The sequence below is a fragment of the Choloepus didactylus genome, chromosome 5, assembly GCF_015220235.1.
Source record: "Choloepus didactylus isolate mChoDid1 chromosome 5, mChoDid1.pri, whole genome shotgun sequence".
Lineage (NCBI taxonomy): Eukaryota > Metazoa > Chordata > Mammalia > Pilosa > Megalonychidae > Choloepus > Choloepus didactylus.
The window spans coordinates 52,837,304-52,851,570 of record NC_051311.1 but is presented as its reverse complement, the minus strand read 5'-3'; the positions used below and the strand labels follow the sequence as shown (position 1 = coordinate 52,851,570).

Genomic DNA, 14,267 nt, shown 5'->3' with positions numbered 1-14,267 from the left:
TTTATGCCATAGAAATTGAGGAACACTACAAATTGGGGCTTTTTGTTTTTTCCTGGAGAGATGATTGTTAAACATTTCTCAGTACACTACTGGGCATGTTCATGATCTTAATTATGGTGATGACTTCACAGATGTATATATAGGTCAAATTCATCAAAATGCACAATTCTAAATATGTGTAGTTTTTGTACATCAATTATAATTCAATAAAGTTACAAAAAAATTAAATTAAATTGCTGGTTTATATGTATTATGTCCCCCAAAACACCATGTTCTTTGATGCAATCTTGTCGGGGCAGGTGTATTAGTGTTGATTAGGTTGGACTCCTTTGACTGAGTGTTTCCATGGAGATGTGACTCAACTAACTGTGAGTGAAATGTTTTATTGGATAATTTCCATGGAGATATGGACCCTACCAATTCAGGGTGGATCTTGATTTAATTGCTGGAGTCATACAAAAGAGCTCACAAACAGAAGGACCTCAGAGCAACTGAGAGTGACATTTTGGAGAGCTGCAGCTGAGAGACACATTTTGAGGACAGCCTTTGAAAGCTAACATTTTGGAGAACACCATTTTGAAATGCAAACTGGGAGCAAGCAGACGCCAGCCACGTGCCTTCCCAGCTAACAGAGGTTTTCCAGATGCCAGTGACCTTTCTCCAGTGAAGGTACCCTATTGTTGATGCCTTACCTTGGACACTTTATGGCCTTCAGACTGTCACTTTGTAACCAAATAAACCCCCTTTATAAAAGCCAATCCATTTCTGGTGTTTTACAAAACGGCAGTACTAGCAAACCAGAACATAAACATTTCCAGAAAGAAAGAACTAATCACATACAATGATATTGGCATCCATTTTATTTTTGTTCTATTTGATTTTATTATCAGCAACATTGGATGCAAAAAAATAATAGAACAGTATTTTAAGGTATTGAAGAAAAAAGAACATTGACATTGAACTTTATATCCAGCCAAACCGTAAGGCAAAAATGAGTTATGTTAAAAATATTTTCAGATCTATACACTGCTCAGAAGTTTTGCCACCTAAAGACCCACAATGAAAACCTTTGAGGATGATATACTTAAATATGAGGAACAGAAAATCTAAGAGATGCTCCAAGAAATGTGTAAAGTGAAAGAGATTAAATCAATCTTGATAAAGTTTCTTGTTATCTATAAAAATATCTAAGATCAAAATAAAAGAGAAAAATATACCCTAAAATTAGAATTTAGTCTAGAATTGAAGTTTCTATACTACTAACATCATAAGTGTTATGGGAAACATCAAGGAATATGCGAGCATGTTAAGTTCTTTTCTTTATTAGGGAGAAGTTATAGATAAAAACTTTCTAAAAGCAATAATGAATTAAAAATGAACATGGAAAAATTAAGATGATAGAAACAGTCCAAATAAATATATAGTCATGAGAAATGTCAACAAACCAAATTCACCTACTATAAGACAAAGATTGACATAAGGACATATGAAAGTTAAAATTTAAAGGATAGGAAAAATCATCAGTCAAATACTTAGAAAAAACTTGGTATAGTTATATTGATACCAGTTAACATAGACTTAAAAATCAAAAACCTTATTAGGGATAAAAAGAGTCACCACAGCATGATAAAAGATTAAATTTACCAAGAATATACAGAAGTTTCAAATAAAACTATGGGAAGACATTGATAAACCCACCAATATGATGGGAGATTTCTGACATACTCCTTTCAATTACTGAGAATACAGGAAAAGCTAGACCTAATAGATGATAGATATAGATATACAGAGAAATGATAGATAGATGATAGATAATTAGATCAATAGGTCAATCAATAGGGACAGTTTTGCCATATACATTTTTCTCACACACATGGGATATATACACATGGAATATACACTTTTCTTACACAAGCAGAACATTTACAAAAACTGATCAGGTACTATGGCATAAAGAAAGCCTCAAAAAATTTCAAGAAGATAATTATTAATTTACTGGTAAACACTGGGACAATACAAGGGGAAACTATAGTATACAATATTTCCCAAACTCATTCAATCACAGAATTCCTGCCCCTCTCCTTTTATTTTATTTTTTTCTTCAGAGAATACCCGTTAACAAACTGAAGGACTTTTCTTTCCAAAGAATTCAGTCACACTTAAAAATATTCTTCATTTTTGCTTCTTTTGAGGCTCCTTTCTTGAACTATTTGTGTTTATTCAACAGGCTTTGGAAGCTTGCAAAGATGCCGGCTTGGTGAAATCCCTTGGGGTGTCCAATTTTAACCGCAGGCAGCTGGAGCTCATTCTAAACAAACCAGGACTCAAATACAAGCCTGTGAACAATCAGGTACAGCTTGACTACTTCCATTTGGGGGAAAATTCCAGTAATTACTTAACAGAAGGATGCTGGAGTAGGAGTCAGGAAGTCTTATGGTGATTCCACATATCTCTGGTCATGAGACCCTGAGCAAGTCATTTAACTTCTCTTAATTTATGCCTCTTGAGAAAAAAAGATTTGAAGTTGCAAATCCAGGCAAAAGTAACCAAAAAAAAAAAAAAAAAAAAAAAATTGAAGATGAACAGTTTGTGAAGGAAAACTAGACCTGCCAGCAATTAAGACATATTATAGAGTATTTAAAACAATGTAAAATTAATGCAAGAATCAACATACAAATAAATGAAAAACAAACAAAAAAAAATCTTAGAGACAGGTCAAATTATAATTTAAAACTTTATGTAAAATAAAATGGCTAATACAAAGGAATGGATATTTCAGGAAATCGTATGGAGGAAAATGGAAGTTTAGAGACAAATATAGATCTTTGCCTCATATCAGACTCCAAAGTGAATGTCCCTTTGATTGGGAGTTAAAGAAAAAAGAAAACATTCTTAAAATACTACAAAAGAACTTTGGTTTTCTGGAGCTATGAATAGAAAAGGAAGCCATAGAAAAATTATAAACAAAAGTCTGATAAATTTAACAGTATAACATTTTTTAACTCTAAAATTATTAGAAATAAAGAGCAAACAAAAATAGACAATTATGTTTTTAAAAATGTAATAGAAAAGGGGTACATATCTTTATGATTTCAAAGGTTAATAAAATCAATGAGAAAAAGATATAAAGGGTAAATAGAAAAATGGGCAAAAGAAATGAATAGAAATTCACAGAAGACAAATGGCAAGATTGGTAAGCATACAAAAAAATTTCAAACTCTCTAGTAATTAGAGAAATTTAAAGTATGATATTATATTATATTGTGTTATCAAGTTAGCAAAGCTTTTGTTTTATTTTTTAAGATGATTCTCCATGTAAGCAAATGATGAATTGGTGGGGGGTGCAAATTGGCTCAGACTTACTGGAAAGCAATTTGACAATACGTTTTAAGAACCTTAAAAAATGTTCCCTCTTCTATTTCTAGGAATCTATCCTAAGGAAAAATGTCAAAAAGCCTAGAAAGACTTGTGTTTCTCACAGCATTGTCTATAAAGACAAAAAAAAAAAAAAAAAAGTGGAAAAAACATACATATGAAAATTAGAGGAATACTTAAATTATGACACATTCATATTATGTGAAACCTTAACAAAAGATGTTCTTGAATCATTTGAGGGAAAGGAAAATGGCTTTGATATTAAGGAAAAAGATCAGGGTTCAAAATGGAACATGCAGTACGAATGCTGCAATGTTATATTTTTTTAACATGCAAAGGAAAAAAGCTGGAAGGAAATATATCAAAATGCTAACAATAATTATCTCTGGGCTGTGAATTTACAAGTGAATTTTGTTTTTTTCTTTAGGCTTCTCTGTATTTGAAAAGTTAAGTGAGAATATATTATTTTTGTAACCACAACAAAACACCATTATCCATCTTGTTAAATGGGGATAATAAGAGCCCTTTCGCCCTATGTTGTAAAATGTTATGCGCTACACTAAAAAAATGCTCTTGTATTGGGTAAATTTTCAACTTTTGGATTTCAGTTTGCTTGTTCGTCTGATTGTTTTAAATAATTCAGAAGAGTCTGCAGTGAGCCCATGACAGAATAAATTATTTACCCACGTCAGGACAAGAACCTATAGTTAAAATAGAAGTTCTGAATTGACACCTCTGCTGGCACTGTACCACATGCTCTCAGGAACAGAAAACAAAGCCACCTTTGACTTTCTGACTGATTTCCATCTATAATTTTATTATTGCCCTATTCCTCACCAGCACGTGCCTTCCTACATCCCGAGAACATCTTATTATGGAAATGCTGGGTTCTTATAAGTACAGAGAATAATGGTGGTTTTTTTACCTCAGAATGAAAACCAGAGTAAAAATTTGACAATAGTGTCTCCTCATGTCAAGGAGGAGATACCCTGATCTGTTGGCACAAGAGTATTGGTCAGCTAAAAAATATACTCCTCAGGTGAAGCAAGACATGTTAGAGGGTTATAGCCTGAGCCCATTCAAATGCTCAGTGACCTTTGAAAGCAGAGTATTGATATACTCTAGAGATGGGACAGATCAAAGCACAATTCTACCTGCTGCTGGCACTGGTTTGGACCACCTCTACAAATGCAAAAAGAGCTCTGTACACAAGCAGCTTCCAATGTTACTATCCACTTACACTATTAACATAGTGTGGGCATAATATAGACTGGAAGCATTTAATGTGCAAGCGATATATGCCTGAAGACCTTGCCTAACTCAAAATTCACATACTTCAAAACTAATTGTCCTGTAGAAATAAATGTAAAGTAGAATTTGCCATTTTTTTTTTCCTGTATTTTGATCATAGACTTCGTGAACAAATTCACATAGTATGTGATCTCACTCTATGCTTATTCTGAGTCTAAGAATTCCAAAATTTCTCAGTATTGCCTCTGGCATCCATCTGAAGCAACTTGTGTCTCCAGATTCCACTCTGTGGTTTACTCTTTATCTGCAGGTTTTACTGATGGACCTAAAAATTATGGTACCTTGACATGGCAGCATTTTCCCAGCCTAATTCAAAGGAGCCTCTTTATTTACATCAGGCCCTTTAACCTAATAGAAAGTTCTAACAACTATGTCAACTAACCCTCATTAATCCTTAGGGTTAATTTCCCTTGCTTTGACTTACAACTCGCCAAGCAACCATTTTCCCAAATTGGCTTTCTTATTGGAACAATAATTTGTTAACCAGCCAATCTAATAAAAAATAACTAATCTTTACTGAGAATTCATCAAATCAAGCAATTTTTGTGGATTTTCTTTTAATCCTCTAAAATTCAATGAGGTAGGAAGTTTCATTTTCTCTATTTTACAGATATTGAAACTAAGGCTTAGAATTAGTTATTGAATAACTTGTCTAAGATCACACAGCTAAGAAAGCCAAGGGCTTGAACTCATTTCTATCTATTTCAAAGACCCTGCTCTTAATTACTAAACTATGTTGTAAATTAAGAAATTGAGTTTCTGTTTTATAAACCAATATCCTATGAATTTTCAGTCTGAATCTGCACTGTTGAGGATTTTCACTGCCACCAGTTTTTCCTCTTTAGTTCATTATAATCCTGTAGGTTCCAAGATAATGCACAGAGAAAACATAGTGAGAATCTTAGGAAACATTACTATTTCCAGGGTCATCCCAGGGAAGTCATGGGAGTAGGTTCTAGCACACTTCAAACTTTAGCTTGAAGGAATAAACTTTTCCTGAAGTTTCTATATGACAATGCCCTTTTCCAGCTTTTCCCTTTCTGCCTCATCCCTCTCCACCACCATCTCAGCCTACATTCATTAACCAAAAAAACCAGAAGAGTTTGAGAGTAGTGAAGGAAAGGGCACTTGTTAGTTCCTTTCAGGAGTCCTGAAAAAAATCTGAACATCAAATTTGGCCTGAACTGCCTAGTTTGGAGAGGGGGTGCATGGAAGAGAAAGCATGTTAAGTTATATAAGGTTTAGTACAGGAGGAAGGGAGGGCGAAAAGCAGGAAGGAAGGATTTTCAAAGTCTTCAAAGTTTTTCCTAACCCAATTCACTATTAACTCACAGATGTCTTGACACATGTTAATCAATTAATATTTGTTGAATGACTTAATAAAGTGAAAATTTAACATGGAATTTTAGAGAAGTAGAAGAAGATGGAGTTAATGGAAAAGGGGCTTTTGTTATTTTGTTTCGGGGATTCTACCCAGCTTCTTAACTTCACTTTCTGAAATTTTCGCATCTAAAGCCACAGCATTACCAGTTAGTGTTGTAAAAGCCCCAGACACATCAAGACACTGCAGTGACAGGTTATACCAATCCTACATGGCAAACGAGAAAATTAAAGGCTCTATCTCCATTGGCCTATTCACAAAGGGCTATAATCAGCCCCTAGCAAAGAAGGAAGGCAAGTGTGTTAGGCACTCTTCTACTTGGAAATGAAGTTCCCTGGCTATGATGCTACTCAGCCAAGGCCCTGTGACATCTAAGATACCATTACTAACCTCTACTTTAAACTGGGTATCTGGTCTGACCTATTCAACAAGGACCATTCCCTGGCCTGAAGTGACCCACCAAGCTGCAGCCCGTGTGAAGGCCAGCCTGTGACAGTTTGCTAGGTCCTAAGATCTGAGCTCTGCCCTTTATTATTTTCATTCATTCAACAAATGTTCCTCTAGCATGAGCCTTTATGACAGGCACTTTGCTAGGCCCTAAGGATGCAAAGGTGACCAAAGAGAGATATAATCTCTGCTCTCATGGAGCTAATTGTCTAGTGGGAAGAAGACACTGTCCAATAAAAAATGTTATTTGTAATCAGAAGCTGAGATAAATGCTATGAAAAGAAGGAACATGGCTCTCTGAGTTCATGGGTACTTCAATCCTATTAGCTTAAACCATCCCACCCCAGAATTTCCTTAACAGAGTTTCCCTTTAGTGTCCTAGAATTTTTATCTAAGAACTATCTAGGCAAAGCCCTCTTTTACATTAACTCAAAAACCTCTATTGAGTACATTTTTCTAGTATATTGTCCAATGCATCTCTCTTTAAAATGTCAGATTTGTTCAGTCACAGAATTGATATTCACATATTTGTTTGCTCAAAAGTTTTATTAGACTTGGTACATATAACTTTTGCTACAAACCATATAAAATCCTTTTTCAAAAGGTAGGCTATAAAAATGCCCAATATATATGCATAAATAAATATATAAAATATATAGAGAGAGGCCAGAGACAGGTAACAGCACTCCAGCCCTATTACAAAGGAGTCCCTGTGGGAGAAATTAAGTGCTATATTTGGAACAAGCAAACGGACATTAAATTAAGTAATTCATATTTAGTCTGGAATCACAGAGTAACATGATAAAATGTGTGGTGTGGGAAGTTTGGCCTACCAATTATATATAGGACGATAATTTTTAAGAGAGTGAAGGTGAGGGGTGATACTGGGATGGGAGAGGGTAAGGGAAAGAAACACTATGAACATGATGATTCTTAACTTAATCTGTGTTTCATTTTTTAGAATTGTTTATGAAATTTCAATTGTTTATGAAATTCAAGGGAAAAAACAAAAGTTTTTCTTACATTAAGACAGAGCAAGATCAAAGAGAGAGAAAGGGAAAGAGAGAGAAGATATGAAAGAATCTAACACCTGGGGGGAAAAAAGATACTGGATTATAAAAGGGAAAAAGACCCACCACTAAGAGCCCCGGTTTACCTCTCCATTTGGTCAATAGTATTTTCTGTGCACTCTAGAAATCAACTTGTCAGATATTCAGTATTCTAGACTGTGAAAATAATAATTATACACTTAAAATATTTTAATTAAACCTTGGTTGATTTTAATTAAGAATAAAAGAAAACGTGGGTCAAAACCAACCATAGTTAGGAACATAAAATGGTGCAACTGCTGTGGAAAATAGTGTGATAGTTTCTCAAAATATTAAACATAGAATTGCCATATGACCCAGCAATTCCACTCCTAGTTACATACCCACAAGAATTGAAAACAAATACTCAAACAGATACTTGTACATCTATGTTCATAGCAACATTATTCACAATAGCCAAAAGGTGTAAACCACTTTTTGTCCATTGACAGATGAATGGATAGACAAAATGCAATATATACATACAATGGAATATTATTTGGCCACAAAAAGGAATATAGTTAGTTGTCACATAGTACAACATGGATGGACTCTGTAAACATTATGCTAATTGAATAAGCCAGACACAAAATGACTTCCCTTATTATTCCTAATAATTTTTAATGGATTTAGTTGAAGAATTTTTTTTAAACTATGTATAATTGCATTAATCTACAAGGCCTTAATTTTATGCTCTGTTCTCCAATGCAACAACATAGGTTGAGTGCCACCCATATTTCACCCAGCCCAAACTCTTGAAATTTTGCCAAGAACATGACATTGTCATTACTGCATATAGCCCTTTGGGGACCTCCAGGGATTCAGTTTGGTAAGTAATGCTGTACTTCTCTTCAAGAATTATTTCCTGTGGTGTACAGTTTAAGGCTAATGTGTATTACTTGATTAGAATGATTCTATTGTCTGTGTGATCTTAAGAAAATAACTTAACCTCTTCAAGTCATTCTCCACATAGACCACCAACTGGTGTAAAAATTGATTACACTATAGGTATGACATTAACTAACAGATCCTAAAACATGGGAAAGGCTCAATAAATGTTGGTTTAAACATTACTTGAGAAATCATTTCTATGGCCATATTTCAAATTTTTTTTTTTATTTTTTAATCTCTTTTCAATGATGACACTTCTACAGACTTATGTGGAAAATTGTCAACTCTGGGATTATTCTGAGAGCTATGCCTCTGTTTCTTCCACTTCAGTCTTCCTGACTTTCTCTATATAGTTCCTCTGACCTAGTTCTCTCTCTCTAAGACTCATCAAAGAAGTTATATTTATTCTCTGAAAGAGGAAGCTCTATAAACTTGCCTCTCAATTGTATACTTGAAAGAGGTTACAATGGGAAATTTTATGTTGTATATATGTTACCACAATATAATTTTTTTAAAAAAAGTTAGAGTAACAGAAGAGGGGAATAGCACAACATTGTAAAAGTAATTATACCACTAAATCGTTCACAGAAAAGATGGTTAAAAATGACAAATTTTGTAATATATATTTATATTTTATTCTAGATTTTTATTTTATATATTATAGTATATATCATATTATATATATATATATACCTAAAATGTTTTAAAACTTGCCTCTCTTGGCCTTTCCATACTAAAAGCAACTATTCATTCCATGAGTACTCTGCACCCAGAGAAATTAGTTACAGGTAGTGTCCTGGTAGTGGGAGAGACAGAGGAGGGTAACTGATTAATAGTTAATCAGGGTTTTCATTACCCAAGCTAAATATGATGCATGTTTTGATTTTTCCCAAGGGTGAATCTCTCTTCTCCACCTTTGTTGAAAGATGCACTTTTAAACTCACTGGGAAAAAAATACAATAAGACAGCAGCTCAAGTTGCTTTGCGTTTCAATATCCAACGAGGGGTAGTTGTCATTCCTAAAAGCTTTAATAGTGAAAGGATCAAAGAAAACTTCCAGGTAAGAAAATTGCTTTTGGAAACATGAAAAGGGGTATTATTAAAAATTATTACTTAGAGAATTTTCTGTTCAGCTTAATAAGAAACTTGTAATTCCTCATATTTTCTTTTATACTGGCTCCCCAGCCCAAGATGCCTGTATCTGGTTTTAATTTTAGCTGAATTTGAGATAATTCCCACTACTTCCAGGATTGCTTTGCTGTTTGTACATTACCCAATGCCCTTATTTCTCTTTTTCCTTATTTATAGACTCAACACTAATCACTTATTTCTCTACCAGCACAGCAGAAATACATTGTATAAAATGTGAAATCTGTAATAGTCAGTTTTCCAACTTTTTAAAACTCTGGTAAAACTTGGAAATGCTAATTGCCAATATTCCCTCTATATGCAATCTGTGACCAGCGTTAGTATGTCTGAGTGAGAAAACAAGCCACCCAACAAAGGGATGATTAGCTTGCTCTGCTACTACTGAAGACTAAACTGCTAGATTAAATACAGTCCTAGAAAAGCACCATGTCAAATTCATTAATTACCCACCAGTTTATAATATCAGTTTCAAAAGTAAATTGTTTGCTCAGCCTTACTCATAATGAAAGGTAAATATCCCTGGTATTTATCACCTCAGATAGGAAAAACATTAAAATGTTTGATAACATGTGGGAAAGCAGGCACTTTCATATACTGTTAATAGAAACATTGATGGCCATAAGATTTGGGTGTGGGAATGTCATTTTTCCAGATTCATCAAAATTACAAATGTACTTATCCATTGATGCAGCTATTTTATCCTACACATGTATTTGCACATACACATGCACGCGCACACACACACACACACCAAGATGTTTATTGCAATGTTATCTGTAATTTAAAAAACTGGAAACACTCTTCAATAGGACCTTTTAAAACAAATTATGATATATTTGTAAAATGGAATATTATGTAGCCATTAAAAAGAATAAAATTAGAATGTAAGTACTGACATGGGAAGATATCCATTATATTAGACAATTATATAGTCAGAGCTCTTTTATTAGCACATGAGCAAATATAACTCAAACTTAAGGAAAAAAAGACATCAATATTAGCTCATATAACTGAAAGATCCATGGGGAGATTGGACCTGGCTGGACATAGGTGCTCAAATGATTTATAAAGGAATTTTAGTTACCCTCTCCTCTGTGTGTGTGTGTGCGTGTGTGTGTTTCCCCATCTCTTTATGCTGGTTTCGTTATTAGATGAGTTCCTTCCACATGGTGGCACAGACAGCCTCTGACAGCTCCAGGATAATCTATTACTCAACAGCAATAATCACAGAAAATAGAGACATCCTCTCTGTTTCAGGGTCTCTGTCAGTCTCTGGTCCTTTGTGGGTTATGGGCCCACCTCCATAATAATCACCATGTCCATAGAGTGGGATACCCCCATTGGCCTCCTGGGCTATATCCCTACTCCCATGCTGGAGTAGGTGAGAACATGTGATTGACAGCCCCACTAGGTGGAGGAAGGAAAGTTCATGAAAGGAAAGAAAGGGGGTGCTCTGTTATTAGCAAAAAGGGGAAAGGCTGCTAAACAGTTGTATCAACTATTAATACTTTAATATCTACCAACATACCTCATACTAAAAATGACACTTTTTAGCCATCTTAAAAGATGGCTAATTGGTAGTTTCATAACAATTAAAACAAAACAAATTTTGATGTATCTGAAACAAATGCTCTCATGGACTCAAAATTTTACTGTTCAGAAATTGAGAGTGGTTACTACTAGACTTTGTAAGAGTTGGCTAAAGCCTTTGGACTTTATGGCGTTTGGCTAATCATAATTTTGTACTGAAGGAACTGTGATGCTCCTTAAAATTTTTATTGCAACTAATTCTTTTACATTCCATATATTTCCATAATCCTAATAATAAAAGAAGAGAAATCAGAGACTCACATGATATAAGGAAATGTAAAAAGGATACAGATTTATAAGGAAAATGAGAATCACAGCAAAGATCCACTCTTTAGGATATAGACTAACTCTATAACTATGAATTTTGTTGAGTATCAAACCAACAAAACAGAAAACTATGAAAATTGTGCCCTTTTAGAACTGAGGTAAAATGAACTTTTAAAGCTATTTTTAAAGAATGGTAAATTTAAATAAACATAAAGTCTAAAGGAGAAACTAAATATTTTGACTATGAAAGAAGAGAATGTCAGAGAATTTAAAAATTATATAATAAAAAATTATGCTAAACCATTAATTTAAATTTCAAAAACAATTAAAAACTATTTTAAAACAATTTAAAAATATTTACAATTAAAGGCAAAAAAATGAAGAAAACTAATAAAGAGGCAGAATATTTTAAAAGTTAAAATAACAAACAAAAGATATCAGATTATACCACCCCCTTTCTGGCCTTGTTGGCCTCATACACGGACCCCAATTCCTTGAAGCTTTTATTTCCTGACTCACTATCACTCTCTCCAACACTATTCCTCTCATAACTCTTGATGAATTCGATATCCACATAAATGATCCTTCCAGTACCCTGGCCTGACAGTTCCGTGACTTCCTCTCTCCCAGGGATCTGGTCCTATACACTTTAGTTCTAAATTCCATGGTCATAACTTGGCATTTGCAATTACTGAGAATTAATAACTGCTGCATAATCTCAATTTCAAACATCCCACTATCTCTCCACCACCTCCTATCTTTCTGACTCACCCCCTCTAGTACCCACCTCTACTGGGTTCCATGATCGGGTAAATCTACCACCTTTTCACTGTCCACCACCTTCATGTCCTCACTTACCCTCTTACTACTCTAAATTTCATAGTTAATCGTTACAATCCTTCCCTTAAACTACTCAGAAGTCCCTTGCCACACTCGCTCTTTGTTAAACTATTATCTTGGTTAATTTCATCTCCCCACTTATTTTGTGATGGACACCCTGCTAATGTGATCAGAGATATCAGACAGTCTCTTCAAAAACGTGTTATCACTAACCTCAAGTAAGCGCTTAAGGCTGCCTGGCAGCCATCTATATTCCCCTTCTCCTACAGTCCTTTTCCACTCTCCTAGACAATATTTCTTATATTTTCCCTTTTTTTCTTCCCTTTTCTCTAACATCTAATACTTGACCTCTGCCTTGGCTGATCAACTTGATTTCTATTCATCATTGAGGAAAAATAGAAACAATCAGAAAAGAACTTTTCCAACTCACATGAAACATCTACTTACCTACCTGTGTCCTTGTGAATATATGTGACTTGCTTTCCTGTTACCGTAACTATGACCATGCTCCTGGCTGGAGCCAAACCCCATACTTGCTTAACAGATTCCATCTCTTTCAGCCTTGCAGGAACATAGGGCCTTCCAATTTCCCCTGTCCTGCGTTATCAATTGTTCCTTGCTACAGTATGACTCCCACCAACATACAGACATGCTGTAACCTCCAATATTAAAAAATAAAATCCAACTTAGACTCACTTTCCTCTCTCTCTCTATTATCCATTTCTCTGTTTCCTTTTCTAGCAACACCCCTGAAAGGGATGTCTGTTTTCACTACCTCTGATTCTCTTCCCCCATTACCTCTTAAACCCATTCAAACCAGTCTTGTGAAGGTCACCAATACCCTCCATATTGCTAGATCCAAAAACTAGTTTTCAGTCCTAATATATTGTGCTCATATCACCCCCCCCCCAAGTGACTTTCCCTCTCACTCACAGTAAAAACCCTTCATGATTTGCGCCCCCCACACACACTCCCCATTACCTCTCCAACCTCATCCTTCTCCTCTCTTCTTTGTTCACTCCATTCCCACATTGGACTCCTCAGAATTCCTTCAGACATTAGACACACACCTGCCTCAGCGCAGAAGAACATCTCATTCTTCTGTCTGAAAATGAACTTCCTCCGATATACAAATGGCTACTCCCTCACATACTTCCCAAAGAAGCCTTCCCTGACCACTACCCCCTCATCTAAAACTGCAGCCCCTCCAACACTTCCTCTCTCCTCCTCTGCTTTATCTCTTCCCTATGCTTACCTCTATCTATCATACTACATATTTTATTTATCTTGTTAATTGTCTGTACCCTCCCCCATACCCAGAATATAGGAATCTATGGAGATAGGGACTTCTTTCTGATATGCTCACTGCGGTACCTCCAGTACTTAGAACAGTGCCTGGCACATGTTAACTAATAAATTAAGTTAAGAATACTAACAAAAGAAAAACTAAACTTTTAAAACCTCAGTAAAAATTTCCATTGGCTTGAAAAATTTTAAAAGCTTCAGAATATCCAACAGGTAAATGGTATAGCATTTTTCACAGGTAGGAATCCAAATTTTAAATATAAATCCCTAATTGCAAGGGATAGAAAGATAAAAAATGTGCATAAAAATGTATGTACAAAAATTTTCATTGCAAATAAATACTCTCAGTCATTTAGGATAATTTGTGCCTTGAAAAAAAAAGTCTACTGAAATTTAAGCCATGTAAAATGAGGAAAAATGTATAGAAATAATGTGGGGGGGGAGGAAGTTTATTTTTAAATTGCAATGAAAAAATAGTGAAGTACGTATTCATCACTTTATGTTCAATAAAATTTAGGTTAAATTGCATAGGCACTAAATCTTAAAATAAACAAAAAGTGAAGTATTGTTTTTTTTAAATGTGCTTGACAAAATCACATGATAGCATGATATGGCATCCTCTA

At 34.6% G+C, this 14,267-nt stretch overlaps 1 protein-coding gene across 1 annotated transcript in view; it reads left to right on the top strand.

Moving 5' to 3' along the window:
* AKR1D1 (aldo-keto reductase family 1 member D1) overlaps positions 1–14,267 on the top strand; it is an 80,367-nt gene that overhangs the window by 56,791 nt on the left and 9,309 nt on the right. Inside the window, exons 5-7 of the mRNA XM_037836077.1 lie at positions 2,228–2,350; positions 8,322–8,431; positions 9,388–9,553. Coding sequence (XP_037692005.1) covers positions 2,228–2,350; positions 8,322–8,431; positions 9,388–9,553 — 399 coding nt within the window. The remainder of the gene's footprint in view (positions 1–2,227; positions 2,351–8,321; positions 8,432–9,387; positions 9,554–14,267) is intronic.